The sequence below is a fragment of the Schizosaccharomyces osmophilus genome, chromosome 1, assembly GCF_027921745.1.
Source record: "Schizosaccharomyces osmophilus chromosome 1, complete sequence".
NCBI classification, from domain to species: Eukaryota; Fungi; Ascomycota; class Schizosaccharomycetes; order Schizosaccharomycetales; family Schizosaccharomycetaceae; genus Schizosaccharomyces; species Schizosaccharomyces osmophilus.
The window spans coordinates 3,685,479-3,712,348 of NC_079238.1; the positions used below are offsets into that span (position 1 = coordinate 3,685,479).

General features: G+C 37.6%; 11 protein-coding genes across 11 annotated transcripts; 5 read left to right on the forward strand and 6 right to left on the reverse strand.

The window, feature by feature from the left end:
* Positions 1-712: 712 nt before the first annotated feature.
* pom2 (DYRK family protein kinase Pom2) lies at positions 713-3,280 on the forward strand (the record flags this gene model as incomplete). Its single annotated transcript, XM_056180474.1, has 1 exon — positions 713-3,280. One exon carries the CDS (start codon positions 713-715, stop codon positions 3,278-3,280), a length of 2,568 nt encoding a protein of 855 aa, XP_056035362.1.
* A 410-nt stretch (positions 3,281-3,690) lies between these two features.
* urb2 (ribosome biogenesis protein Urb2) lies at positions 3,691-7,705 on the forward strand (the record flags this gene model as incomplete). The annotated part of the gene is made up of 2 exons (XM_056180475.1): positions 3,691-3,863; positions 3,910-7,705. The coding sequence occupies 2 exons, from the start codon at positions 3,691-3,693 to the stop codon at positions 7,703-7,705; spliced, it is 3,969 nt and encodes a 1,322-aa protein (XP_056035363.1).
* A 31-nt stretch (positions 7,706-7,736) lies between these two features.
* On the reverse strand, positions 7,737-9,553 carry vps45 (vacuolar sorting protein Vps45; the record flags this gene model as incomplete). The annotated part of the gene is made up of 4 exons (XM_056180476.1): positions 7,737-7,769; positions 7,827-9,104; positions 9,147-9,354; positions 9,399-9,553. The coding sequence occupies 4 exons, from the start codon at positions 9,551-9,553 to the stop codon at positions 7,737-7,739; spliced, it is 1,674 nt and encodes a 557-aa protein (XP_056035364.1).
* A 581-nt stretch (positions 9,554-10,134) lies between these two features.
* On the forward strand, positions 10,135-10,998 carry rbm17 (RNA-binding protein; the record flags this gene model as incomplete). Its single annotated transcript, XM_056180477.1, has 1 exon — positions 10,135-10,998. The coding sequence occupies one exon, from the start codon at positions 10,135-10,137 to the stop codon at positions 10,996-10,998; it is 864 nt and encodes a 287-aa protein (XP_056035357.1).
* Positions 10,999-11,152: 154 nt separating this feature from the next.
* alx1 (ESCRT-III adaptor Alx1) lies at positions 11,153-13,288 on the reverse strand (the record flags this gene model as incomplete). Its single annotated transcript, XM_056180478.1, has 1 exon — positions 11,153-13,288. The coding sequence occupies one exon, from the start codon at positions 13,286-13,288 to the stop codon at positions 11,153-11,155; it is 2,136 nt and encodes a 711-aa protein (XP_056035358.1).
* A 407-nt stretch (positions 13,289-13,695) lies between these two features.
* On the forward strand, positions 13,696-15,209 carry vps4 (AAA family ATPase Vps4; the record flags this gene model as incomplete). Its single annotated transcript, XM_056180479.1, has 4 exons — positions 13,696-13,719; positions 13,776-13,887; positions 14,003-14,489; positions 14,534-15,209. The coding sequence occupies 4 exons, from the start codon at positions 13,696-13,698 to the stop codon at positions 15,207-15,209; spliced, it is 1,299 nt and encodes a 432-aa protein (XP_056035977.1).
* A 486-nt stretch (positions 15,210-15,695) lies between these two features.
* ptc3 (serine/threonine protein phosphatase PP2C catalytic subunit Ptc3) lies at positions 15,696-17,237 on the reverse strand (the record flags this gene model as incomplete). Its single annotated transcript, XM_056180480.1, has 3 exons — positions 15,696-16,520; positions 16,580-16,653; positions 16,910-17,237. The coding sequence occupies 3 exons, from the start codon at positions 17,235-17,237 to the stop codon at positions 15,696-15,698; spliced, it is 1,227 nt and encodes a 408-aa protein (XP_056035979.1).
* Positions 17,238-17,839: 602 nt separating this feature from the next.
* smn1 (SMN complex subunit Smn1/Gem1) lies at positions 17,840-18,351 on the reverse strand (the record flags this gene model as incomplete). Its single annotated transcript, XM_056180481.1, has 2 exons — positions 17,840-17,928; positions 17,976-18,351. The coding sequence occupies 2 exons, from the start codon at positions 18,349-18,351 to the stop codon at positions 17,840-17,842; spliced, it is 465 nt and encodes a 154-aa protein (XP_056036418.1).
* A 1,704-nt stretch (positions 18,352-20,055) lies between these two features.
* Positions 20,056-22,533, forward strand: SOMG_01689 (calcium ion transmembrane transporter; the record flags this gene model as incomplete). Its single annotated transcript, XM_056180482.1, has 2 exons — positions 20,056-20,104; positions 20,231-22,533. 2 exons carry the CDS (start codon positions 20,056-20,058, stop codon positions 22,531-22,533), a joined length of 2,352 nt encoding a protein of 783 aa, XP_056036420.1.
* Positions 22,534-22,808: 275 nt separating this feature from the next.
* On the reverse strand, positions 22,809-24,135 carry uba42 (thiosulfate sulfurtransferase, URM1 activating enzyme E1-type Uba42; the record flags this gene model as incomplete). Its single annotated transcript, XM_056180483.1, has 3 exons — positions 22,809-23,694; positions 23,737-23,950; positions 24,033-24,135. The coding sequence occupies 3 exons, from the start codon at positions 24,133-24,135 to the stop codon at positions 22,809-22,811; spliced, it is 1,203 nt and encodes a 400-aa protein (XP_056036190.1).
* A 251-nt stretch (positions 24,136-24,386) lies between these two features.
* prh1 (ATP-dependent RNA helicase Prh1) lies at positions 24,387-26,638 on the reverse strand (the record flags this gene model as incomplete). Its single annotated transcript, XM_056180484.1, has 3 exons — positions 24,387-24,485; positions 24,541-24,609; positions 24,656-26,638. The coding sequence occupies 3 exons, from the start codon at positions 26,636-26,638 to the stop codon at positions 24,387-24,389; spliced, it is 2,151 nt and encodes a 716-aa protein (XP_056036171.1).
* Between the last annotated feature and the right edge of the window lie 232 nt (positions 26,639-26,870).

A 26,870-nucleotide genomic window follows, 5' to 3' on the forward strand; every position in this document is an offset into this window, starting at 1 on the left:
TGGCATAGGGGAAGATTTACCGGTTTGTAGCACACGAAGAAAAAAAGAAACAAAGGGGTAAATAACTATAAAAGGTTCATTGCTGCATTGATAAATTAATATCACAAGTTAAAAAACATGCAGTAAGTCATGCGATAGGATTCTGAAGCAGACCAAACAAAGCGTCAAGCTTCTATATGAAAGCACAGAAAGCTCATAAATTCCTAATTTGAAAATGTAATTGTTAAAATTTTATTTACTTGAATAACCCAAAAAAATTCACTATTTACCATATATTTGCAAAAGATTGAAATATCTTTTATTTATTTACATCGTTGGTTACTTCGTCACTTACACACACTACACACTAACACAGCAACACTGGGATTTCAACTTGGTTCATCGATCTTTTACTTTATTCAAAAATTGTAAATAATTTATCAACCGGATACTTATTATTTACCGTATTTTTTTCAGAGATTTCGAAAGCTTCGGCGAGGTGTGGAATGCTCCGTACTTAAAACGCTTGCTGTGCTTTCTTTCAACCGTTACATATCTCAGTACTCTTGTATTTTCAAAATAAATATAGTTGAAATACTAAAGTACTATTTAATAGTCAAGTTTTTGGCGCTTTGTTCCTTGGGAGACCGCTCACGTTCTTTTCAATCCCACAACCTTTCTCATATGCACAAGCGTTTTCCTATCATATATCCGTGGTTTTTTTCAATTTATTATGGAAAATCCAAATGATCATCCAGCTACGACCAACAATCACCGTAAACATCCTTCGATCACTTTACTAGGTTTACGGTCTGACAAACATTCAAAAGACTCTTCTCGTCATCATTTACCAAAGTTTGCACACACAAATCCCATTAGTGCTTCACGACCGCTTTTGCAGCATCAGTATTCGCAAAACAGCAAAATCTTGGCTGAGGTGTTTCAAAAGGCTAAGCTCTCTAGAGATACGTCCGCACCTCCTATGAATGTCAAACAAGAGGAGGCTAATATTTCTGACATAATAGACGTAAGCAACAATCAGCCGAACAGCCCTTCCTTCGCAATGAATACTAATCAAAACGATGCTGAAACCAAATTCGACAATGAACTCGCTATAGAAAACAACACAAATAAAGTCGAAAACAAAAAGCCTGTCAACCCTCCTTTATTTCAGAATAGAAGGATTGTTTTAGATAAGTTAGTCCAACCTGAACTAGGAAGCAAGCCGTTGGGCCCGAGTGAAGCTGCTGTAGGTAATACAGGGAACGAAGAAATTACATCCTCTTCAAGTTCAACTGTGAAAACCCCTCTAGGGGAAAGGTATCAAGAAAATCTTCCCTTAAATAATTTCAGTGTTGCAAAGGAACCCAAAGATTACGCATTGAAAGAACACTCTATTTCTAATTTATCTGCAAACAATCCGTCTACGCCAACCTCTCATACGAATGGTCCAGGTGGACCAAGAAGCTTGAATAACTCATCAGGACATGCGGCCTCTGGGATATTGGAGACAGATAGGCTTGTACAACCTGTGCCGAATCGGGACTCAAATTTACAGCATTCACCTTTCCGCGTCGATTACAGTCGAACGAGTAATTACAATGATTCCTCACATTTTTTAAGAAGAAATAAGTTTTTTCCTGGAAGGTCTTTTTCTCCAATGTCGGAAATAGTTGGAATAAATGACATTTCCTCTAATACGGATTTCTCCGATCTCCGCTCTGATGTGTGCTCATATGAGAGGAATATTCCTGCAACAACAAGTAAAATTGCTAGCTATTCTTCCGCTTCAACTTTTAGACGATTACCAAGGGCACCAGGCTCTAAGGTTCATACGGAGGTCCCCAAATCACCTCTACGCCCTCGAACGAACTATCGACCTCTTAATTATAGCTCAAAGATTGGCCCTGTTTCATTCGACAGATTACTAAAAGATGCAGATTTAGTAATGCAGAGTTTGGCCTCTCGACAACAACATAAACTAATACAGGAATCGAAGAATACCAGAAGACTTCAAAAGACTATTCGCCCATATCCTCCAAGATCCCTTAAAAGACTATCTGAATATGAACGAGCACGTCTTACCGCTTATGAATTGGAAGAAGTAAAGGACTTTCCTGAAATATACTTTATAGGATCCCGTGGCTGTGATAAAGTGAGTAAAGTTATAGCCCCCGGATGTACCGAAGAATTGGCATTTGATGATCCTAATGGAGATTATAGAGTCAACGTTGGTGATCACCTATTCTATCGGTACGAGGTTATAAACAAAGTCGGTAAAGGTAGTTTTGGCGAAGTGTTACGTTGTATCGATTACAAGTATGGAAAGTTGGTTGCAATTAAAGTCATCCGAAATCGTGTAAAATGCTATGATCAAGCATTAATTGAAGCCGGAATCCTTGAAAGGTTGACGAAAGATGAGAGTTTCATTGAGAGCAATATTATTCGATACTTTGATCATTTTAACTTCAGAAACCATCTTTGTATCGTGACTGAATTGCTGGGTGAAAATCTTTTTGAGGTAATAAGAGACAATAATTATAAAGGATTTCCTCTCATTATTGTGAAGAGCTTCACAGCCCAGCTACTTAAGTCTTTAAATTTCCTTCAAAAACAAGGAATTATACACTGCGATCTGAAACCGGAAAATCTTTTGCTTTGTGATCACACAAATGCAAGGGTCAAGTTGATTGACTTTGGAAGCAGTTGCAGGTATAATGAAAAAGTTTATACTTACTTGCAATCAAGGTTTTATCGTGCCCCCGAAGTTATACTAGGAATGCCTTATGGAAAGGAAATTGATATTTGGAGTTTTGGCTGTATTTTAGCAGAATTATACACCGGTATACCTCTTTTTCCAGGCGCTAATGAGGCTGAACAATTGGGTTATATAATGGAGGTTCTAGGTGTTCCGCCAAGAGAGTTGATAACCATTTCAACCAGGTCAAAAATTTATTTTGATTCTCAAGGACAGGCTCATCCAATATTTAATAGTCGAGGTCGTCCCCTTATACCTTCAACCAAAAGAATAGATCAACTCACCCGCTGTAAAAGCCCTTCTTTCCTGGACTTAATCTCAAAGTGCTTACAGTGGGACCCCAAAAAACGCATAACAATTGAAATGGCTTTACGACATGAATTTATCATAGGCAATAATTCAGAAAACATGCTAAGAAGGACGCCTTTAAATAGTCCGATCAACAGCCCAATTAAAGGTTCTAACTCAAAATTAAAAAATCCTGTTTCTCATTCTAGGATCGCTCATCCTCTGCCTAATCCTCCTTTGTATCATAACCCATAGGGTCGTTCCATATTTTTGGCGGGCATAACTGGACATATTTATTCTTGCTTTCACTTGTTTACTATAGTTGTCATTGCTTTTCCGCATGCTCTTTACGTTCTACTTCGTCCCTCGTTTATAGGTTTAATCTTTTGCGTATTCTATACATTATTTGGATGCTAGAATTCTGAGTTGACATTATAGTTTAATTGCCAATGTATTGTAATTTATCTTTAAATAAGCATTATATAGGAAAGAATCATCCAATTTCATTTCTCTATATATTGGGTATTTTGCATTATATTGTTACCTGTCCTTATTGTTACCTTTCCTCTTTATTTTCAGCATAAACATTTTCGCAAATTTCATTTTCTTCTACGAAGGCCGAAAGGCAGGTTTTTGAGAATTAGGGGAATTTATTCCTTAAAATAATGAGTTTACAAACCCTAACGAAGAGCATTCGAGACAAGAATGGAAATCGCGTAGAACAAGTCGAGCTGGCACACAATTTATGCCATAACAATATTCCGACTTACTTTCCCAATAAAGAAGAGTTTGTGGTAACATTCTTGTTAGACAGACTTAAAGAAGACACAAAAAATGGGTAAGTATTTCGTGCAGTAATGCCTTCAAACTTCTAATCTTTGCAGACAATATGAAACGTGCCTGAACAATAAATACTGGGACTTACTATTATTTGTATGGAATTCAGATAAAATCTCGATCAGTTTTAAGGTGAATTCAGTTCGAAGACAACCTATTCTACCAATTATTATCGATGTACTTGATGTCCTGAGTACTCGATTTGACAAGTCCATTTTTCTGAGTGTATGCGAAAATTTTGTTACTATCTATAGCTCTTCTGATATTCTGTTTTCTTCCAGGTCCTTCCCTGATCAAGTATCTGACTTATTATCACGGTTCTGCCATATCTTTGCTCTACATCGTAACAATGCTGATAATGATTTTGCGGATAATCGTATTCAGAAGGTATTTTGCAAGCTTATTTCGTCTTCATTGCGTGCAACGTCCAATACTCTGAAAGCTAGTGTATATTTTTTAAGTCATTCACTGAAAGGGATCTTGCAGCTTCTTTCAAGTGCCGATGCAGAAAATAAGAATTACGAATTTATCAAAAGTATTTTGACAACCTGCATACTTAGTCCCTTCACGCTGGAGGCGCTAGTCGCCAAAAAGGAGAGCAATGAAGACCTCTATTCTCTTTTTCGAAACATTCCTGTTGATCAAGTGGATTTAAAATCTATTCCACGCCTTTTCAAAATCTTTTTAGATTGTATCTCCTCATTTTTGTCGGATTCAGGGAAGCATATTTCACAGCAAAAAGCTTCTGATCTCATTTATAAGCTATATGTTGAACATATGAAATTTCTTTTGACTAATGTAACGGCTTCCAAAGCCACTGTTTTTGAGGCTTTTCGTATGCTTTGTGAAATGCTTGAATCCGATAAGGTTCATCGAGGAAATCCCGACAAACCGACTTTCGATACTTTGGTAACACTTGCAAGACTATGCATGGATAACTTATCCACAGAAGATATTAGACCAACTATTTGGAATATTTTTGCATCCTTATTGAATATCGATATTGATTCAGTTTTGCCATTGGCGAACGAACTTTGGAATTTCATTGATCTTTCTAAACCAGAAGAAAATCAAAGTATCCTTGTGTACTTACAAAGATTAATTAATGCCCATGTACGAGCAAGAAGCTTTTCCGACTTTTGTTCTGGTTGGAATGACTCATTACTTAGATCAACCAGCTTACATACAATATATTTTGGTCATGAGCTTGTGCGTATGGTATCTGCATCTGTGGAAATAGCGTTTACTCCTTCCTCTTTGAATGATTTGATCTCAAAACTGTTATCTTCCGTTATGAACACAACTTCAGAATCTCGTTACAATCCGCTTCTGCTTTACTACTCTGTCCTTTATGGAATTAAATCGCGTCATTACGTTGAATCCATTGAAGAAAGGTTGAACGATTTTTATCATCAAATTTTTTTCCCTTGCTTGTCCACGGATTTTAAGGATTTGAAAAAGCACTCTAGAAATGTTCTGTTAATGTCTCATTATGTCAACATGGATAAGTCACCTTCATATTTGAAAACCACTTATTCTGAAACCGCTCCTGTACTTTTAAGTTTATTAGACAGTGTCTCAGAAGAATCTGCTGATCATACATGGTCCTTGCAAGTTCTCATATGTTATTTTGAAAAACTACGCCTTAAGGAGGAAAAATTATTTGATGAAAAAACTTTCTCTTCGGTTATAAAGTCTTCAATTTCCCGTTCAGTACTATATTTGGATTCTCAAGGTCTTTCTGACTTGATGGAGTTGACAGTTGTCGATACTTCTTCTTGTGGCTTAACAACCACCTTACTGCTTAGATGGTTACGGCCCATTAACCTCTATTTATCGAGGGATGAAGTAAAAAGCTGGTTGTTAAAAGTTTGTGGAAAGCTATTAAGGATTTCATTTTCACCTAAAACTCAAGATGAGACACTGCTTCTGGAAGCTTGGAGATTATTTCTGCAAAGTTCTGAGACATACGAGCTCCCTGTGATTTTTGATGGTCTTTTAAGTACGTTTTCTCGTCTTATTTATCCCGAGGACGTCCCTAGTACTTCCGATGTAGTCAGTGTATACGAATCTAATAAGGAGATTACTTTAAAATTTACCCCGGAAAGCCTTGAATTTGTTTTGAACTGTTTAAAGTATCTTCCATTAAGATGTATTCAGAAACAATATCGTGTCCGTATACTGAACATCTTGTGCTCCTTCAGAAGGAATTTACTAATAGACCAGCCTGGTACTAAACATTCATTATACTCAGTGCTGGCAAGGCTCGTGCAAGTTCCTTGCTCTGCTGCATTGTATAACTGTTACCAAATTGTTTATCAAATTATCAATGACTTAAATCCAGAGACATCGGAAAAGTACGAGAAAGATATAAAGCTGACGATCAAATATTGGATTGCGCACATCGATAGCGAAAATAAAACTAATGTACTGAATAATCTTATAGGATTCTTTCTTGAAAATCAAGAGCAGGTGCCTATGTATGGTATGAGCATTTTCTTAAATGAACTGGTGCAATATTTTCCAAATTTTCGACAAGTACCGAAGGATGAAGAAGTCGTTTCCAAGATCAGACTTTGTTCAGGAATAATTTTGAATAAGGTTTCGTATATTTTGGATAAATTTGACATTTCACATATAGCAGTATTGACAAAATTATTGGAATGTTGCAATTCCTTTCTGCGCACATTTCAACCGGCAGAAACCGAACAAAAATTATACCATAAGGTCAGGACAAGTGTTGAGGCCGCGGCCTCTTCGTTGAATGCTGCTGACTTTGATCTTTCATTTCTCGAGGCATGGATATCGTACCAGTCGTTGCTGGTTAATGATAAACTCGACTTTTTGAAATTGATTGCACAGTTGGTTTTTTATCGAAGGTTACTTCATGAATTTACTTTAAGAAGTACAGATATCGAGAGTGCTATATCTAAGTTGACTTTAGATGACTGTTCCGGCGTTATTGCTGAAGTTTTGTCAGCCATTTTACATACTCATGATGCGTCAGATCACTCAATTTTGTTGAAAGTTATCACCTTGATAGCTAAGTGCTCCGATATCTTTGAAGTCAATAAAGGTATGACTACTTTGGTACTATGCCTTTGTTCTGGACTACTTACACAAAGGGATGAAACTGATGTGACCACCATTCTTTCTATATTGGACGTGTTGGACGTTTTTGCAAACAAAAGTTCCAAGGTATGCAACGTTGATTCTTTTAATTTTATCTTATCGAGCCTGTCCTCAATATTGAGTCCGCAAAAATCATTGACATCTTCATATGACGAGAATTTGATTGTTTCTAGAATTATTTCCGTGTTAAGAGGAATGCTTTATAACCATCGTTCTTACATGAGCGGTCGCTTTCATGTGCTTTTTGGCATTCTTAAAAAAATCCTACATTGCATGTTCAAGAAAACCACAAATTCTTTCTTTAAGGCTGACGCTGTACTAAGTACGCCGAAATGGTTTAAGTCGTCAATGGTAATTTCTGATTATAACGTAATAGCATTTTCAAGGCTATTAAATACCTGGATGAATCCAAATTTAATGCATGATTCAAATAAAAAAGCATCTACATTAACAGACAGTGAAAGGCAATTTATTAAAGCATCAACGAAACATTTCGTCTTTCTTTTAATCGAATTTCTTTCGCTTCAGGTTGTTTTTATGATTGATCTGGACACAAAAGAACGCCTTACAGAGACATTTTATTCGGTTTATGGTAACTTGTCCACTTACGAAAAGCATATGGCTTCCACATCAATGAATGCTCCAACAAGATCTTTGTTCCACAAGTTTGTTGATAATTGGTCGCGTTTTGCAAAATGGCAAGAATCATAATTACATTAAGAAAAAACTCATTAAGGGAGGTTTATTTAATTCTCGAAGCCATGTACATAATATCCTAAAAATTTTGGTTAGATAGGAATTAGTAATATAAGTGTATTCAATTTGAACTTACATCAATGTAGGAAGAAGAATTATGGATCGTCGTTCCGGCTAAGACCACTCGAATTCCAGGATGTGTGGCATTAATTTCTGAAATAAAACGGGCTTCTTCATACGTGGCACCACCGACCATCATAATAATAATATCCTGAGGTTTTTCATGAACATTATGAGCCGTGGCACCAACGTTATAGTATGGATGTGTACTTTCCTTAAGTTTCCCTTGAATTAAGTCTTCAACAATGGTTTTGAGGAAGGGACTGTGTTGAATATAAACATTCTCTACACCCCGAAGTCCTTTAAACCCACTACGGGCTCTCGAAAAAATGTTTGACGGAGGGAAAATATCACCTTGGCGAGCACCGGCTCCTGAAAGGTGTAATAAAGTTGGAATGATAGCAGCTTTCATGGGACTCACACCATTCGCCAACAACAAACCCTGAAGAGAAGTTACTTTCGCAGGATCAATCTTCTCGAAACGTAGCGCATACAGGGTAGCCAAACGAAGTTTTGTATTTTCCGAGATACCAGAGGATATCAATTTTTGAATGTAAGAAAAGTCAATAGTTTCAGCTTCATTGCAAACCATTGATTGCTCTATTTCGCCTATTTCCAAAAGGTTCTCCTGTTGAACTTTCAATGAAATTTCGCTAACTAAAGACACATGCTTGTTTACATTTCCGGAAAGCCTCCTGTATTCAGGATAAGTTTCTAGAAACTGTTTCATGTCAGCAATACTTTCAATTTCGTTAGCCTTCTTCGTAGACTTCGTTTGTAAATGAGAGACATATTCTTTGATTTTAGCACCAAGCTTTCCGAAATTATCAAAACGTGTTTCACTATAAAATGGGTCAAGAACCGGATTTAAGACAATTTCAGTTGTTTCGCCCGGCAAGCTGGTATTCTGGAAACTCACACGTCCATTATTTATTCCAAAAAGCTCGTGAACCATGGCTTGGTATGTCCATTGTGTTAATAGAGGGGTAATTGGATCATTCTTTCTGTCCAATATAAGTAATATGGAAGGAGTATCAGACTTTCGGAAATTAAAAAGCTGGGCTTCATCTTGTGTAATGTATTCAACTTCTTCAGCAAGCTTTAAGCTAAGGAAACTATTTACATCGTAACGAATCAAAGGTTTCTTTTTTAAAGATAGTAAAAGTGAGATCAAGCCTTGCTGAGTACGTTCTAAGGAAGAATCCAACCATGAATCTGGCGTGTTGTCAATTACGTGAGGTACATTCAAAGATGCAAGGTCATTATTTACTACCAAATAGTCCAGAAAGATTTCCTAAGAAGTATGTTAATCGCGTTTGCAAAGGGGAAGCCTTACCTGAACACTTTTCACCACCTCAAAATCATCAGACTCAGCCAGTCGCTCTAGAAAGCTTTTGGATAAGATGTTGGTAAAGTATAAATGGTACTCTGAATATTTCGGATCACGTAACTCTTCACATAGAAAACGTAGAGTCTGAGAAGTTGGCCTCAAAAAAGCAATACATTTCAAGTGTCTAAGTTTCTCTCTTTGGTTTTCAACAAGGCTAGGAAAGTTTACAATTAGCTTGTACCTGAAAATGCGACTTACACAGTCAAATATATTTGTTGCTCTAGAAGGTTTGATTGAGTTATACTAGAAGAAACAATTTTAGTAGTTTCTCGCTCCAGTAAAAGGACCTTCAAGTCAGGGACCTCTTGAAACATTCGCTTGAAATACGATTGAGCAGACAGGTTCAAGTTCATTTTTCGTTTTTCGTGTAAAATAAGGGAACCTACTAAAAAATGATTTAAAAGATAAGCTTTTGGGGTTTTACTCACGATTTGAGGTTCAGTTCTTTCCCAATTCTTCAGACGATGAGTGCATATGGATCAATTGAAACCCAATATCTTGCAATAAATAACTAATCTGAAATTCCTAATACTTAAAAAACTTGAAGGTCGATATTTTAAGCGCTACTGCCCGAGAAGCACGAGTTGAAGTAAAGGAGAAGAGTATCCACGTATAACACTTCACAAATGACCAGCATAGTCAAGCTCGGATTCTAGCAATTTTACCAATTACAATACTAAAAGTACGAGAATTTACAATAAAATTTTTGAAGTCTCCAAATTGTTTGCTCTTTCACACAGTATCTCGTGACAATAACTTTGGTTTTGAAATTCACGAGAGCGTTCACAATACTTTAGGCTCATTCAGCATTCGAGACTATACTACAAAGAAACTGCTATATATTTGCGGTCCACCTGAAGGCGAAATAGATACAAAACTTCTGTGAGCATCTTGTAGGATTAGAACTTTTCGTGAGGACAAAAGCCATTTCGAAATGTCTTTCTCTTTATATGACGGCTTGGATTCAAAGACACTTGATGAAATTGCTGAGGAGAGTGCAAAGGCCAAAAAAAAGGATAAAAGCATTGAGCATCCCTACGAAGCATCCACTCCCTTAAGTCCAAAGGAATTAAAACCCTCTCCTTTGAAGACTACTCAACCTCCATCGTCTTTACATTTTATGCCTATGGTGAGGAGGAATAAACCAAACAAGAAAAAACAACTTAGCAGGCTATCAAACAAAGCGATCCCACAATCCCCTACACCAATTGATAATGTTCATGATATTTCTTTGACTGATGCTTTATCCACACATGAAGCTACTGGCTCTAATCTTCAGAATGAATCTCTAGAAAGGACACTACCATCTTTTGGATCAAATGATGATTCTTTGATTTCTTCTTTTGAGGTGGAAGAAATATATTCAGAGCTTTATAATCCTCTAAATCCTACAAGTTATGATAATTATAAAAAGTCTGAATTTGGAAAAGCCATGGAACACGAATGGAACTTGTATGTTTTGCAAAATCCTTCCCTGGCTATTGAGGCTAGGAATGCAGGGTTAGCTCAGTCTTCTAAATCTGGAATTGGTCCTCCTCCGGTCTTGTTAGAGGACACGACAATAAGTAACTCCATTTACTCTAATGCTTCGATGCCTAAAATAGACCAACCTTCTGTCTCTTTGATGGAATCACCAAAAGGTAAACCAACGAAAAATTATGGAAAAATTCTATTAAAGAAATTCGGTTGGAATGAAGGCCAAGGTTTGGGTCTCTTAAATCAGGGAATCCGTAATCCATTACAAACCAATCGTTCTAGTAGATTTGAAGAAGTTAAAGGTCCCAAGGACGATAGCTAGAAAGGCGTTGAGGTGTAAGTATACAGCGTTATTCGACAAATTTTGGGTAGGTTATTTTCCCAACCTACATTTATAAGTGGCACTTTTAATTGCTTCATATTTCTTTAGTGATCTTTAGGATTGGGATATGTATGTAAGTTCATTCTTCATTTCATCACTTTTTGAATCTGATCTGATGAATGTTTGGATTAAAAAGTTGATGTATAGGGCTAGAGATTTTTTCTACAAGTGATGCTGCTTCTTCCGTCCTTTGGTTCGCGTAACCTGTACATTCTAATTCAATTCTCGTGAAAAGACCAAGTAACCGAGTGCCAAAATTAACTCCATTTTCGATTCTGTTCAGGACTTCCCAGTATAGCTCATACGTTTCATATAGTTCTTGTAATTTCTGCATCATGGATTTTTTCTTCTGCCTTTCATTATATGCATAGACCAAATTGTCAACTAACTTGCAAATCGCGTCAAATAGCCTCGTTTGTGACCTTTGCTGTTCTTTCGCATTCCATAGGTTACTAAGCTCTTTTTCAAATTTTGATACCAGAACACTTGGATCAGCAGACTTTGAAGAAGCCACCTTAGTAAAATATTGAGGCTCAATGTCGTGTAAGCGAATTAGTGACCTTTTTTCTTTTATATCTTCCCAACTTTGGATTTCATTATTCACCGTCGATAAAATACTTATTTCAAGGGAGCTCAATGTCTCGTCCGTTGGAGAAAGTTTAATAAATAAAAGTTCGGGTTCGGTTGTAAGGTAAATGGGATTAATCCTGTCAGAAAGCTTTTTAGTATCATTCACTAGATTTTCAAAGTTGATGAGATTGATCCTCAAAGACTCCAACTCATTTCTTAATTCTCTGGATGCAGTTTCGCTCGATACTCTTTTCCATCTATCAGCCCCAAATTTTAATTTGAAGAAATCATCTTTTTCTTTTTCATTACTTAAAATATCATGACATTGATGAAATGTATTTGATACATCCTTGAATAGGGTCATTAAAGAAGCAGCCCGGGTTTTTAAAAGTTCGTGTCCACCCGATTCCTTAATTCTATCGTACTTTTCCCCAATGTCCCGTAATTTCAATGCGGACTCATTATTATTACAATAATAGTAAGCAATATGGTTTTTTAGGCCGTTCACAGTGTCATCTCCCTCGGCAGTTAAGTTCGACATATCATTCTCATAAGCCTCTAATACAACCTTTGCTTTGTCATGAAATTGTTTCCATCTTCTTCGATCCTCACTAACAATGATGGAAGGAAAGTATGTATATGTCTTTGATGGACTGCTTAAAAAATCGGGAATTACTGGCTGTACCATAATCACAGAATCACACCTAGCGATATCCTGTATTGAAGGAACTTGCTCAAGATGAATAAAGTCGTTGTCTCGCTTTGCTTGTCGAACCTGATTGTCCAAATCAGATGATAGAATTTCCAATTTTTCATAAACTTTTATGGAAGTTGGTACATCAAACCGCTTTTTCAGGGCCTTCTTGCAATAATGTGAGGCAAGTTCGAGAAACGCAATTTGTTTCCCATACATATACTTGCTAACAGCATCTTGAGACAAATAAAAGAAAGAGCTTGCATGGTAATATAAAGATTCAAGGAATGTTACATGTACAAAGTAACTCTGGGCTCCTGTCGAATTCTCAAAACAATAGTGAGCATCATCATATAAGGTTGCAATTCCCGTTGCTAACTTCGAAAGTGTTAAATCTCGTATACTATTAGTCAACAGTCCTTTATGGTACACAAGAGATTGGGCTTGTGCCAGAAAGCAATGCTCCCAGGCTTTAATAAGAGAGTTTTCAAAATCCAAAGAGCTAGGGTAAAGACAGTGTTTACCTACGAAACTAAAAGATCCAGCGCAAAATTGTAAAAACTGATGAGCTTGAGCAAAGTTGGGTTCTTGCTTCAGCAAACAGGCCTTAGCTTCAGCTTGGTATACGTTTGCCACTCTATATACGAAATTAGCTTTCTCGAAGCAGATATCACTAAACTCTTCTAGTTGATTTGGAGAACAAGACAGACTCCATGTAAAACTAGAAGGAGCTGACCCTGTAAGCTTTTCTTCAAGGGTGTCAAGCATCTTGCAGTATACGTTTGCTACTTGCAGGTCTTGGAAAGTAGGAAAATTAGTACAAAATTTTTTCCTTAAGCCCTGGAACTCTTCTAATTCTGCTTGCAGTCTTTCCTTCGATACAATTGGGCATTGACTTAGATCTCGAATCCATACTTTGATATCAAGCGGCGATGCCTTCTTAATAGGAAGCTCAATAACATCCATTAAAAATGAAATTAATTACGTTATATTCGCTGTTATATTTATGAAATACCTCGAATGTAATATTAGGAAGTTGCTTTCGAAGTTGTACCTAAATGCGTAATTGTTCAAAGATATGTGGAATTTAGCAGATAATATATTATTTATCATGAAGACAGAACTTTGAAATGCTTTCAAATGAATCCTTGATCCTTAACTATAACATTCGTGGTAACTCAATGGAGTAAGTACAAAAGTACCCATAGGTATTATTAGTACCCAAAACCTAGCAGTAACACCTTCGTCCATTGTTCACAAACTGTGTACTTCATTGCCTATAATACCCTGTAAATCAATAAAAATATAAATTGGTTTTATTTCTTCCTTCATTTCAACAATAAAAAGCATAAACAACGAAAAGAGACATTTACATGTCAAATCCGGATTGTCTGAGTGTATGAGGGTGATATTTGACTTACTTTATTCAAGTCTTGCTAATGTAAAAATTTAGAAAGCTATATCCTTGGTAAAAACCGCCATTGATCATGATAATGCTGAGCGCTATGGAGATGCCTACAAGTATTATCAGAATGCTCTTGACTACTTTATGATGGCCTTAAAATGTATGTATATATAGGAAACCTTCTGTTCCGAAATTTAGGAAAGGAAGGACCAGACAGGATGCTGCTATGAAACTCGAATTGACTCATAAGTATCGAGCTCTAACTAAAAACATAGATGAGAAAAACGAAAAGTCTAAAGAAATCATACGAGGAAAGGTTTTAGAGTATTTGGATCGCGCGGAGAAACTGAAAACGTTCCTTCAGCAAAAGAGCAACCAGGTAGCCTCAAAGAGTAGTGCTTCTAGCGGTAATTTGGAAGGAAGCAATTCTCCGGCCGCTAGTGATGTTTTAGATTCAGAAGCTAAAAAACTTCGAGGCGCTCTTACCAGCGCAATATTAGTCGAAAAACCCGATGTTCGTTGGGAAGATATAGCTGGTTTGGAAAACGCAAAAGAAGCTTTAAAAGAAACGGTTCTCCTTCCTATTAAATTGCCGCAATTATTTTCGCGTAATCGAAAACCTTGGTCCGGAATTCTTCTCTATGGTCCTCCCGGAACAGGAAAGTCATATTTAGCTAAAGCGGTTGCTACTGAAGCTGGCTCTACATTCTTTTCCATTAGTTCATCCGATTTGGTGAGTAAATGGATGGGTGAGAGTGAAAGGTATGTAATTGACTGCAATTACAAGTGTGCTAATTTTCATAAAGGCTTGTTCGACAACTATTTGAAATGGCGCGAGAACAAAGGCCTTCCATCATTTTTATTGATGAAATTGACTCACTTTGCGGTAGCAGAAGTGAGGGCGAAAGCGAGTCGTCTCGTAGAATTAAAACAGAGTTTTTAGTCCAAATGAACGGTGTAGGAAAAGACGAAAGCGGTGTATTAGTGTTGGGTGCTACCAATATTCCTTGGACACTGGATTCTGCCATTCGTCGTCGTTTCGAAAAACGAATTTATATCCCATTGCCTGGCTCATATGCTCGGTCTAAAATGTTTGAACTAAATGTAGGTGATATTCCTTCAGAACTAAAGTCTGGAGACTTCAAAGAACTCGCAAAAATGACGGAGGGCTACTCTGGTTCAGATATAGCTATTGTTGTTCGAGATGCTATAATGGAGCCTGTGAGAAGAATTCATACTGCCACACATTTTAAAAAGGTCTTTTATGAGCCTTTGAAACGTACTATGGTTACTCCTTGTTCGCCGGGAGATTCAGAAGCTTATGCAGCTACATGGATGGACGTAAATGGTGGCGACATCTTAGAACCCCGTCTTACTGTACGTGATTTCTACAGTGCTGTTAAGAAGGTGAAACCTACCTTGAACGCTGGCGACATACAAAAGCACATTCAATTTACGAAAGACTTTGGCGCTGAAGGCTAATTTCACATACCTGTGAAAAGTTTTAGATTTCTAACGATTTGACACGTTCAAAAACTAATGTTTTAGTATCATATTAAACTGACTATGAGAATTGTAAAAAATAAAATAAAGCAGTCTTCTGTAAAGGTATGGTATCCACAGACATTATAAGATCAAAGCACAGGAAATAGAGAATCGCCAAAGCATCTATCATTGATACATTTTCATAACATTCATTGACGGAAGCCAGCATTCGAAGAACGTAGCACATTATTGATGCAGATTCATAAGCTCGTGCTATGTAGTGCAACGTATACTGACATAAACTTTCATATAAACAGAACAAGTCCGAAAAACTAGATAGGGGGGTGCGTAAGCAAACCTATAAATTCGAACAAGTGCAACATTCGTCATGAAATGATTTGATTTTCTCTGAAATAATAAAAGAAATCGTATAAGGAAGAATAAAGTATAAAAGGGCGATAACAATTTTGAGGGTACAAGATTTTAATCAGAAGAAGCAGCGGATTCAACCTGCTTGACGGAAGAATCCTCGGCAGTAATATCTTCTTTTTCATCTTCAGCTTTTTCAGGGAAAAAGTGTTCCTTCCAGCGAAAGCCTGCGGCCAAAGAACCATTTGCCGAATTGTCATTTCTATCATCCTCGTCAGCATCTCTATCATATCCCTCAATTCTATTTACTTTGATTTGTTGAAAACCCGAAGGGACAATTATTCTTTCGGCATTGTCATTGTTGCGAAATCCAGGACCACGAGATTCCGCAAGTTCAGGAGCAGCACAAGGGCCATCATGGGCAGCAACACGATCAGCAATTTTTTTATACCAGGCTTCTTGAGAATCTCCTTGTAATAATCCGACGACACAAACAGTCATATTATCACAGCCTAAACCAGTGGTTTCCGTATCACCAGCAATACAGTTGTCCATAAGATTCTCAGAAATTTCTTGTAAAGAAAGGCCAGCAACAACACCTCTACGTACAAACTCGATAACTTGCTGAGAAGTTTTACAATCCCAAATACCATCACAGGCAAGCACTACGAATTCATCCTCTTCCGTAGCTTCATGAACAATGACATCGGGAAGAGAAGTAACGATTTGTTTTTCTGGCTCCAGGTTGCTATTCTTGAATTCAAAATCGCCAATGGCTCTTGAAAGAGCCAAGTTTCCGTTGACTCGACCAAAATCCACGAAACCACCGGCAGCACAAATACGTGCCTTTTCGGATTCATTGGAAGGCTTGTGATCTACGGAAAGGGCCTTTGCTACACCTTTTCTTCCAAGCACCGTCCGCGAATCGCCAGCATTCGCCTAAACATGTTAGTTTCCTCGATTCTATATGAGTAGATTATATGAATGAAGTTACTTACACAATAAACTTTGTTCTTTGCTCGAAGTAAGACGGTGGCTGTGCATCCGGACGGATCCGTATGAAATTGTTCATCTAGAATTCCATGGTTAGCAAACAATCTAGAATAAAAAGCTAGACAAGAGAAATCCCAAAGCAGTTTTAGGTTGAACATCTTAAATGTGCTTTCTCTCTTCATCAAAGACATATATCCATAAACATTCAGGTACGACAGTAAAAGACACCGGGGGCAAATGGAAGCAAAAGCAACCACGAGTCAAACCAGCCCTCATTATACACTAAACGTAAAAGGGAACAAGAGATCGGTTTCCACTTGCTTTTAAGAACATACCTTCCAAAATCAATTGATCAGCTTTTAAAAAAGAAGCCTTAAGAGCATTCACAAAATCTCCCTTTTTAAACTCTTCACTTTCTTCTAAAATCAACGGAAGGCGTTCTCCGCACCATTTTGCTACTTTGTCACCACCATGACCGTCGTATACGGCAAAAAAGTCTACTTCTTGGTTTTCATGAGGACATCTTAAGGAAAGCTTGGCACTATGGGCATCTTCCATGGAAATTCTCCATCCCTGCATGCTTGACAGTCCATACAAAACATCTTTGTTAATGCCATGAATGGAATTTTTATCCGTAATGGGTTCTGATAATGTTTGTCCCATTCCTGAACTCGTATTCTTTTGTAATTCTTGGGAGTTTGCAGTCTGTTTTTCTCTCCTTAAAGGTTTAAATTTCCGTACTTCAACGGCGTCCTTTTAATATTTGGGTTATAAGCAAACGCTAAGTTACATTTACACCTGAAGGATGGTGGTGGTCCTACATATAGTGTAGGAAGATACTACATCACCGCCATTTTACATCTATTAACGAGGTGGTGGGATTCCTAAATAAGAATACGGGAGGTTAGTATTTTTCGTTGCTTTATGAAGCAGTAGTATACAAGTTGCTTCAAAGTTTGGTAAATAAACAAAATTGGTGTTCTTGTATACGGGAAAAAATGGGCAGAAAGACACTAGGCAAAGTAAGAATCTTTTCATAGTAAGATTATAGGAATGATGACAGCTAACCACAGTGAAATAAAATACAATTGACTTCGAAACTTTCCTAGTAGCAGTAGTAGTAACATGAAACTTTTCCAAACGTAAACAAAGCGATTGGGAGGCTATAGACATTCAAATGGGAAAACAGATATTTTTAGAAGAGAGCACTGAACCCTTGCAGTTTAGGGATATCGATGTTCAATTCTTATGCTAGCGATGCTAGTTTACGATTGACTTTGGTGCATGCCTTGAGCAAGGCCCGCATAATAACCAGCGTAATACCAACTCATCAATAACCTCCGATACGTTTCATCTATACGTGTTAGTATAGCCAACAGAGACACACTCTTTTCAACTTACCATATGTTAAACCCAGGATCGGGGGTGGAGGGGGAATAGTCGATGGATGTTCAGAGTTTGCAGATAAAGGGATGGAAATGTTGGAAACACCATTTTCAGCTTCATGGGAAGGATGTTGGGAAGTATGGTCTTCATCATCTTTCTCCATTTGTTCCTCCTCTACAAGGTTGGTGTTAGATTCCGCCGCAGAAGCATTCTCATGCTTGTGGTCTACAGCTGTCGTTTCCTGTTTCTCTTGTTGTGATCCTTCTGGAGATTGGGCCTGAGCCTGAGACTTTTCTGCTTCTAGACTGTGGTACTTTTTGTATTCTGCTAAAGCTGTTTCATAGGCATTTCGAAGCTCCGAGTCATCCCAAACCTCCTTTTGTAAATCCATAGTTTCAAAACCTTTTTATGTTTTGAATGAAAAATTGTCCTATTTCCTTTTCAAAACCACCACGTATTAATTTCCTGTAAATCCCAAACTATATGTCAAATTTTACCAAACCATTCGATAGTTTGTACAGCGAATTTATTTTTAAACAGCAAAACCAAGCCAGTCCTTAAAACTACGATAAAGGTTGTTCGTTGCGATTCTTGTTTGCTGGATTCGTCCACAGTGCATATTCTTCTTTATCTGATCTTTTGCGAGAAGATGCTGCGTTTCCCTAATAAAAAGGCATAAAAAACCGAGAGAAACCTTTCAGGATGATGAGAAGAATTGAACGTCGACATAGAAAGTTACTTCAGTCCCAAAACAGTCTTCACATAGCTGTCCTTCTCGTCCTTAAATTGGTTACCCACTAAATGGACCGGTGATTTTTTGAGAGAAAGCTTTGTTCATAGGTACGTTGGCTACTCTTTATTATAATATATGTTGTATATGCTTTTCTCTTCAATTCTATCAACATCGTCTTAGGACCACTTTTCCTGTCAGAGGAAACTTTCCTGTATTGAGTACGTGCATTGTATAAACTATCATGGGAACAAGGGTTCAAGGTTGCACAATTGCAATCACAACATAGACGGATGGTTGGACTACAAAAGTAGGTTCAGCCAGCTTTTCCGTTGGAAGATATTTCGCAAGCATAATTTGGTAGTATGGTCTTCTTTGGTTCTTTTAGACCAAACAAGTTGATAGGACTTTTTAGCGATTCTTCTTTTCTTTTTATTTTTTTATTTTTTTTTAATTGAGTCGAACATATTAAAGCTTCAAGCAGTGTAAAGAATGGTATTCTACCTATATATTACACCTGCAACCTTTGTCACCTTGAATCTACTAATAAATTCGGCGACGACAAGGTTAAATAGTTTATTTTGGCAAACGAAGAGTTAGTATTACGCAAAAAAATATAAGTGCCAATTCCTTGAAAAGCTATCCATTGAATAGAAAAAGAGCACTGGGGTTTTACGATTTTCACCCTCTGAAGCATCTGGGGAACAAAGTGATAATGAAGATATCCTCTCTTACATGGGTTCCACTAGACAATCCCAGGTTTCATTCCTCTCGTAGTGTGTCTGTACAACTCAAGCATTCGCTCTTCCAAGGACAAGCCGCTTTCTACTTTCCTACCTTTCATGAAACTTCACTAAGCTTCCAATTTCTTTTCCTATGTCTTTTTGTCTACATCTACTTTCTTCCATGGCAAATTGTTTCATTTCTCATATGTATATCCTTATGTCAAGGTCTCGCTGTAACTATGATAATAGCGAGGAAACAGCATCCTAAAGAGGTCGTGGATGATGATATTCTATAATGTCATGCCAGTTTACCGTTAGACTCCTCCTATCTGTTATTATTTGCTTTTCCTTCCACAACTCTCGAAACGATTCACGATTCTTTATGTTTTTCTCGAAATAAGCTAGATTGGGTATTACAAACATTCTCTCTGCAACAAGAAGCTATTCGAGCTCTAATTGATCCTTTGCATCTACCATCTTTCCATTGACTTTACGACTACAAGCTATTCCCCTCGTCCTAACTAAAAGTAAATAGAGAATTCTATTCTATTTTGTATTTTTTGGATCTTTCATCTGAATTTTATAGGTATCCCTTCGGTGTCTTTATATTTCTTTGGATTGAAACATTGCATTTGATCTGATGCTTTCTTCTATGAGCTATAACGCTGCAGAAAATGATCCTAGAAAAAGTATGTTGTTTTATTTGTTATTTTTATCTTTTCCCCTACTTTACTAACGAATGGGATTTACGACCATTCTTGGCTTGCATGACTTTGGCATTGCAAGTCGGGATGCGTAAATTCTACGGTTTTTAGATCCTTCTAGTGATTTAAAGACTCAGTTTTGGTTAGCATTCTTAGTTGGAAGTTCTGCTTGCTTGTTTTTTTGCATTTTTCGTCGACGATGGAAGGTGCTTTACGCACCTAGAGCTTCCATTCAAGAATTGAAGCTACCAACGCTTTCTTCTTCCTCTTATTTGTGGTTACTTGATCTTATAAGAATTCCTGATCATGTTTTTCAAAACTGTGCTGGGCTAGATGGTTATGTTTTCCTTTTGTTCTTTAAAATGGCTATAAAGTTTTTGGCCTTCACCTCGTTACTGGGTTTCACTGTGATTATGCCTGTCAATAAACACTTCCGAGGTGATGCCTTTGGGAATATAACATTTTCCGGTGTTCTCGCCCCATCTTCTTCGAGCTTTTATTCGCTCACCAGTCTGCCTCCGAAAGTACAGTCTTCACTTGCAAATCAAGATTCTATTTCTCTGCAGCATACCACAAACGCCATTTATAATTTTACAGATATTCCAGGACTTCCTGTACCTGGCGACGGGTTCCTCTATCTGTATGTTATTTTTACATACATCATATCTATTTATTTGCTTTATGTTTTATTTTCGTCCACAAAATTAATTGCCGATATTCGACAATCTTACCTTGCTCGACAAACTCGTCTCGCAGATCGTACTGTTTTTATTTCCGGTCTTCCTCCTGACCTGTGCAGCTCTGAAGCTTTGAAGAGCTATTTAGAAAAGCTCGATATTGGCGATGTAGATCAAGTCAATATTTGCCGCAACTATATTGTTATGGACTCTCTTCTTTCTAAGCGTAAACTTTATGCACAAAAGCTCGAAAAGTATTGGCGTGCTTACAGAAAGGTTTGCGCAGATCATGGATTGCAGATTCCTAACATCCCAGATGATTTGATTTCCGGCTTCGTTCCATACAATGGAACTTCACAACGTTTATTATCATTGCCAAGAGGTGAACTTCAGTATCGGCCCATGGTTCGAACCCACTTCTTTGGATTTTTTGGACAGCAAATCGATGCTATCGACTTTTATTCAGCTAAATTGCTTAGCACAGATCAAAAAATTGAGTCTGCACGCCGTTTGAACTATCCCGCAACAGGAGAGGCATTTGTTACTTTTGAATCTATGGCTAGTGCCCAAATTGTTGCACAGATCCACATCGATGCCAAGTCTTTGATGGGTTTACATATCTCCTTGGCACCTGCATCAAATGATATTCAATGGCACCACACTTACATAGGTCGATGGCATCGTTTTTTACGATCATGGCTGATTACGCTGCTAACGCTAATGATCATCTTACTTTGGACCGTCCCCGTCGGTGCAATTGCTGTTTTTGTAAATCTCGATAATATCAGCAAACTGTGGCCTGAATTAGGACGTCTAATTCAGGACGTTCCATTTTTAAACTCGCTTCTTCGTACCTTCCTTCCTACTTTGGTATATTCCTTGTTTATCAGTATATCTCCCTACTTGTTCCAATGGTTGTCTAAAGTGCAAGGTTTTAATTCACGGGGAGAGGAAGAGATTTATTCAGTAGGAAAAAATTTTGCATACTTATTCGTCAACTTTTTCCTGGTTTATATTATCGCAGGTTCTACCTCTTACTGGGAATTAGTTAAGGATACTACTACACTCGCTCATTTCCTTGCAAATCGGCTTCCAAATCAAGCCCAATTTTTTATTGACCTTATTGTATTGCAAGGTATTGGTATGTTTCCTCTAAAATTGATACAGCTCGGAAAGCTTTTTATATATCTTATTCGTCGCTCATTTGCAAAGCATCCACAAGACTATCGCAAACTTGAAAAGCCAGATTCGTTTAGTATTGGTATCTATTTACCTCAGCCTATGTTTATTTTAATGATTTGCCTTTGCTATAGTATAATTTCCCCTCTCATTTTGATCTTTGGGTTGATATACTTCATTGTTGGATTCTTAATATACAAATATGAACTTATTTATCAAATGGAGCACCCGCAACATTCTACAGGGAAGTTGTGGAGTATAATTTTTGAAAGAATTATATTTGGTTGCTTGCTTCTGCAGCTTACAATGATGGGTTTAATGAGTTTAAGAAAGGCTTATTGGCTTAGTACTGTCATTTTTCCCCTTTTTTGCTTTACGCTTACTTCCGCCTACAATTTCTCGAAAATGATTCAACCAGCGATGGAATTCGTTTCATTATATTATGTTCGAACGAGTCAATCTAATCAGCAAAATTCAGAAATTAGTAGTCGGTCTTCTGATGGATCCACTGCCTATATTCATCCGGGTTTTGTCAATTGCGAATTTGACAGTACCTAATTTCAACGAGATTGGTTTGCCATTTGATGCTTCTAATCCAAAAACGATATTAATAATCTCGAGATTCACGTTTCTTATAATTATTTATGGAATCTCCGTCATCATTTAGTTTCTATTTATTTGTTTTTGATTAGTCTAAATTTTTTTTTTTCTTTTTTTTTTTACAAAACTTGTTCAATATCTCATTAAGTGAATAATTTAATTAATAGTCTAATAAACTGCCAAACTTTGTAGAGTAAATTGATGAACCGAGCTGAAATATGAATTTATCAGACTTAATACAACGGGAATAGAGGGTCAACATCTTTTGACCAGCCTTGTAAACCGGACATTACATCAAAAATGTCAGCATCAGGATTCAATTCTTGAAGCTTTCTGACTGCAGCCTGAGACGTATTGCCGCTTCGGCATATTACACATACTCTTCCAGAGAGATCATTTAAAGCATCAACTTCTGATAATGGTACATTCTTAAATGAAGGAAGATTACAAATACCATACTGAACTGGTTCGCGAACATCTAGGAATGTCATGCTGGATGACTCGCTAATTAAATGTGACAATTCTTTTGGGGTGATTCGCTTTATGGGATTCAAACTCTTTTCACCTTTTTTGGGAACAGCGTCACAAAGAGTAACATATTCGGAAGGAGAGGATTCAATGAAAGAACGAGTTAAGACTTTATGGGGACCGCAAGATTTACAAGACTGTTGACGAGAGCGGATGCGCACATGCTTCCATTGAGGAAATTTAAATGCATGGAAAAGTAGAATAAAAGGGACAAATGCTTCTTTGTTTACTTCTTTCATACTCAATGCCAACTTAATCGTTTCCAAAGCTTGCATAGTACCCATGGTACCAACAACGGGTCCAAGAATTCCAGATTTAGCACAACTAGTAACCACCGGTGTAGGGTTTGGAAACATACAACGGTAACAAGGACCATTGCAGTAATTGTATATACAGAGCTGTCCTTCAAATTGAAGGGCTGAAGCTGAAATAAGAGGCTTTCCGTGCCAAACACAGACATCGGATATCAAATAGCGTGTAAACTGATTATCTGTGCAGTCAAGCACGATATCGTAGGCTGAAATAATTTCAAATAGGTTTTGGGGAGATGCATATTCCACATAGGTATGTATTTTCGCGTGTGGGTTTAAGCTGGATGCGTTAATAAAGTCAATCTTAGTAGGTAAAGCGTACTCTTGAAGAAATTGCTTGGCAGATTCAGCTTTTGGCATTCCCTCCTTACTGGTGGAGTGAATAACTTGACGATGAAGATTATTTTTATCTACAACATCGCCGTCTAATAAGCCAATTGTTCCAATTCCTGCCGCAGTTATGTACTGAGCTGCAGGACATCCTAGTCCACCGACTCCGATGATTAAAGCGGATGAATTCTTCAACGCAAGTTGACCTGACCTTAGTTAGTAATTGATTTTTTTCTATCATAGTTTTTGAATCGATGTCGGACGTCGTATGAAGTTCTTGTTACATACCAGGCAAACCAATTTCAGGCAATATCATCTGACGCCCGTATCTAGCGTACTCTTCACTAGTGAGTTTTTCTTGTTCAATATTTTGATTCAATTTATTCTCCATTATTTTTATTATTCTTTGCTTTCGCAAACAGAAGAGGAAATTTTTTTGAATTCTAGAGTTTTGGTGGTGTAGTTGAATTTACTAACGAAACAGTTTAAGGTGGAAGAAATGCGAATAGGACACATATTAAGTTGTCTTAAGCGATTCAATGATTTCTTCTAATACGACAAAGTGAAAGGGTAGGAAACATAATAAAAAAAAAGAAAAAGAATATATAGAAGACTACTTTGTAGATATCATTTTCCCTAATATTACACCTGCTGTCGGCCAAGGTAATGAGGAGCCACAGCGGATAACCAATTACCCCGAATGCTGCTGACACCCCGAACGTACGGTTTGGTAGTGAAAACCTATAAGGAAATTGTTAGCACATCACATTAATCATGCAGAAAGTATCGGACATACAGATTCATGGTACATTATCGCTTCCACCTTCTTACCAAAAAGTGAAGAGGAAGGATGTATAGATACAGTCTACAAAATTCGTTAGAATGATTTTGAGTATAAATAAGTTACTTACTTGATTGCCAACAGTAGTCTTGTAAGAACCATCGGGATGAAGCAAAGCAGTACTAGAAATGTAACCCGAAAGAAAAGAACGAAGAATATTTTCAGTGTTGACTTCAGTATTATCATTAATATCCCAATTCGCTTTTTTACAATGTTCTCGAAGCTGTTTGCGAATGTCCAATATAATCTTCAATGCACGGCGGTTAACAAAGTTCTGGTTGCACCAATGTTTTCGCATGTCCGAGCTTGTTTCGAGATATACCCGTAACGCATTTAAGCATGTAAGGTGATCTCCCTCACTATGCAAAAATTTTGTTTTGGCTTCAGCTGCCTCTTCCCTCTTCTCCTGAGGAAAGAGAAACATGGAGTCTGTTGAAAGACAAGACACGATGTCAATCACCTCGTTTAAGCAGTTATGCTCCCTGGCACTTAGCATAGCTCTAGCAAGCGATGGTAGCAAAGGAATCAACGACATTTGGTACCCCGTTTCATTGATTTTTCCGTTATCATCCAATGCGCCAATGGAATACAAGTGTTCCAAAGCACGCACAAGCGATTGCTTGGAAGGAGGATCCATGTAATCAAAATTAATAACATCATTCTGGCCTCGGGCTTTAAGTGTCAATACTGCTTGAGAAAGATCTATCCGCTTGATTTCCGGCGTAGACTCTTTGGGAAGCTTATCAAAATCTGCCTCTGTATACAACCGATAGCACTGGCCCGGTGCTTCACGACCAGCACGGCCGCTACGTTGTCTCGCGGCAGACTGAGAAATGGGCTGTACCGTTAAGCTCTCCAAGCCTAATCGGGCGTTGAATTGCTTCACCTTGGCTAAACCAGTGTCGATAACATACCGAATTCCCGAGATGGTGACAGACGTTTCTGCAATATTTGTAGACAACACGATTTTACGATGATTGGGAATAGTAGGCTGAAAAACCAGCATTTGCTGCTCTTGTGGTAAACTAGCGAAAAGAGGGCAAGCTTGTATTTGCAGCTTATTGGAAGGCAATTGCTTCGCATAATCTGTAATTAAAGATTCCAATGCCTCAATCTCATCTTGACCCGTAAGGAAAACGAGCATATCACCAGGAGGCAGTTTTACGTGCAACTGAAATATGGTACGCAAGCAAGCGTCCATGTAATCTTGTTCTGGAACATATGTATAATGTATTTGAACGGGGTACTGTCGACCACTAATGAAACATATTTCAGCGCCATCAAAAAACTCAGAAAATCTTTCTGCATTCAACGTAGCACTCATAATGATAACACGCAAAGCAGGTCTCTTTTTTATAATCTTTTTTACAAAACCAAGAAGCATGTCAGTCATGAGAGTTCTTTCATGTGCTTCATCCAAAATTAACGTATGGTATTGCGAAAGAAGAGGATCGTTAATTAGCTCTCTCAACAGCATGCCATCGGTCAGATACTTGGCTCTCGTGTTGGGACTTGTTGAATCATCAAAACGAATGGAATAACCAACCTTATCTCCCAGCCGAGTATTCTGCTCTTGGGCTACACGTTTCGCCAAATTTACAGCGGCTACCCTACGGGGCTGCGTAATTCCCACACATCCTTCTTTCGCGTATTCACATTCATTAAGAAACTGAGGAATTTGAGTGGATTTACCTGAACCAGTTTCACCGACGACTACAATTACACGATTGTCTTGGATTTTTTGACAAATGGCATCCTTAGCCTCCCAGATAGGTAATTGTTTTCTTTGTTCAAGCAAACTTTTCTTCTTCGGAGGCTTGTCAACGCTTTTTGAAACTGCAAAAGTATCAGATTGTTCTTCACTTCGCTCTTCGTCTTCATCCATAAAGTTCACGAATCCATTCCGTTTCCCAGTTTCGATTCCTTTTTTGGAAGAGCCTTTCGACTTTTTTGTATTTTTTTTTGATTCTGATGACAGTTGACCCTTGGTAAATCCGTTCGTCAAATTTTTACCAAGTGTCCCTTCTCTACTACCTTCATTTTCACCAGCCATGACCACTTTCTTGTAAAATTAATTAAATAAACCAAAAAGAGCCCCAATTAATCCCTTAATTATACATAGAAAAATGCGAATACCCGTTAATTCGCTATTTTTTATTTTTCTTTTAATATAGGCAAAAGCCCGTACTTAGTGTATGTTGCGATTTGACTTTGTGGAATAAAGATGGTTAGTATACTCTCAAACAATACTTTTACGTTGTGCGTTGCAATTTGGTACTGACTTA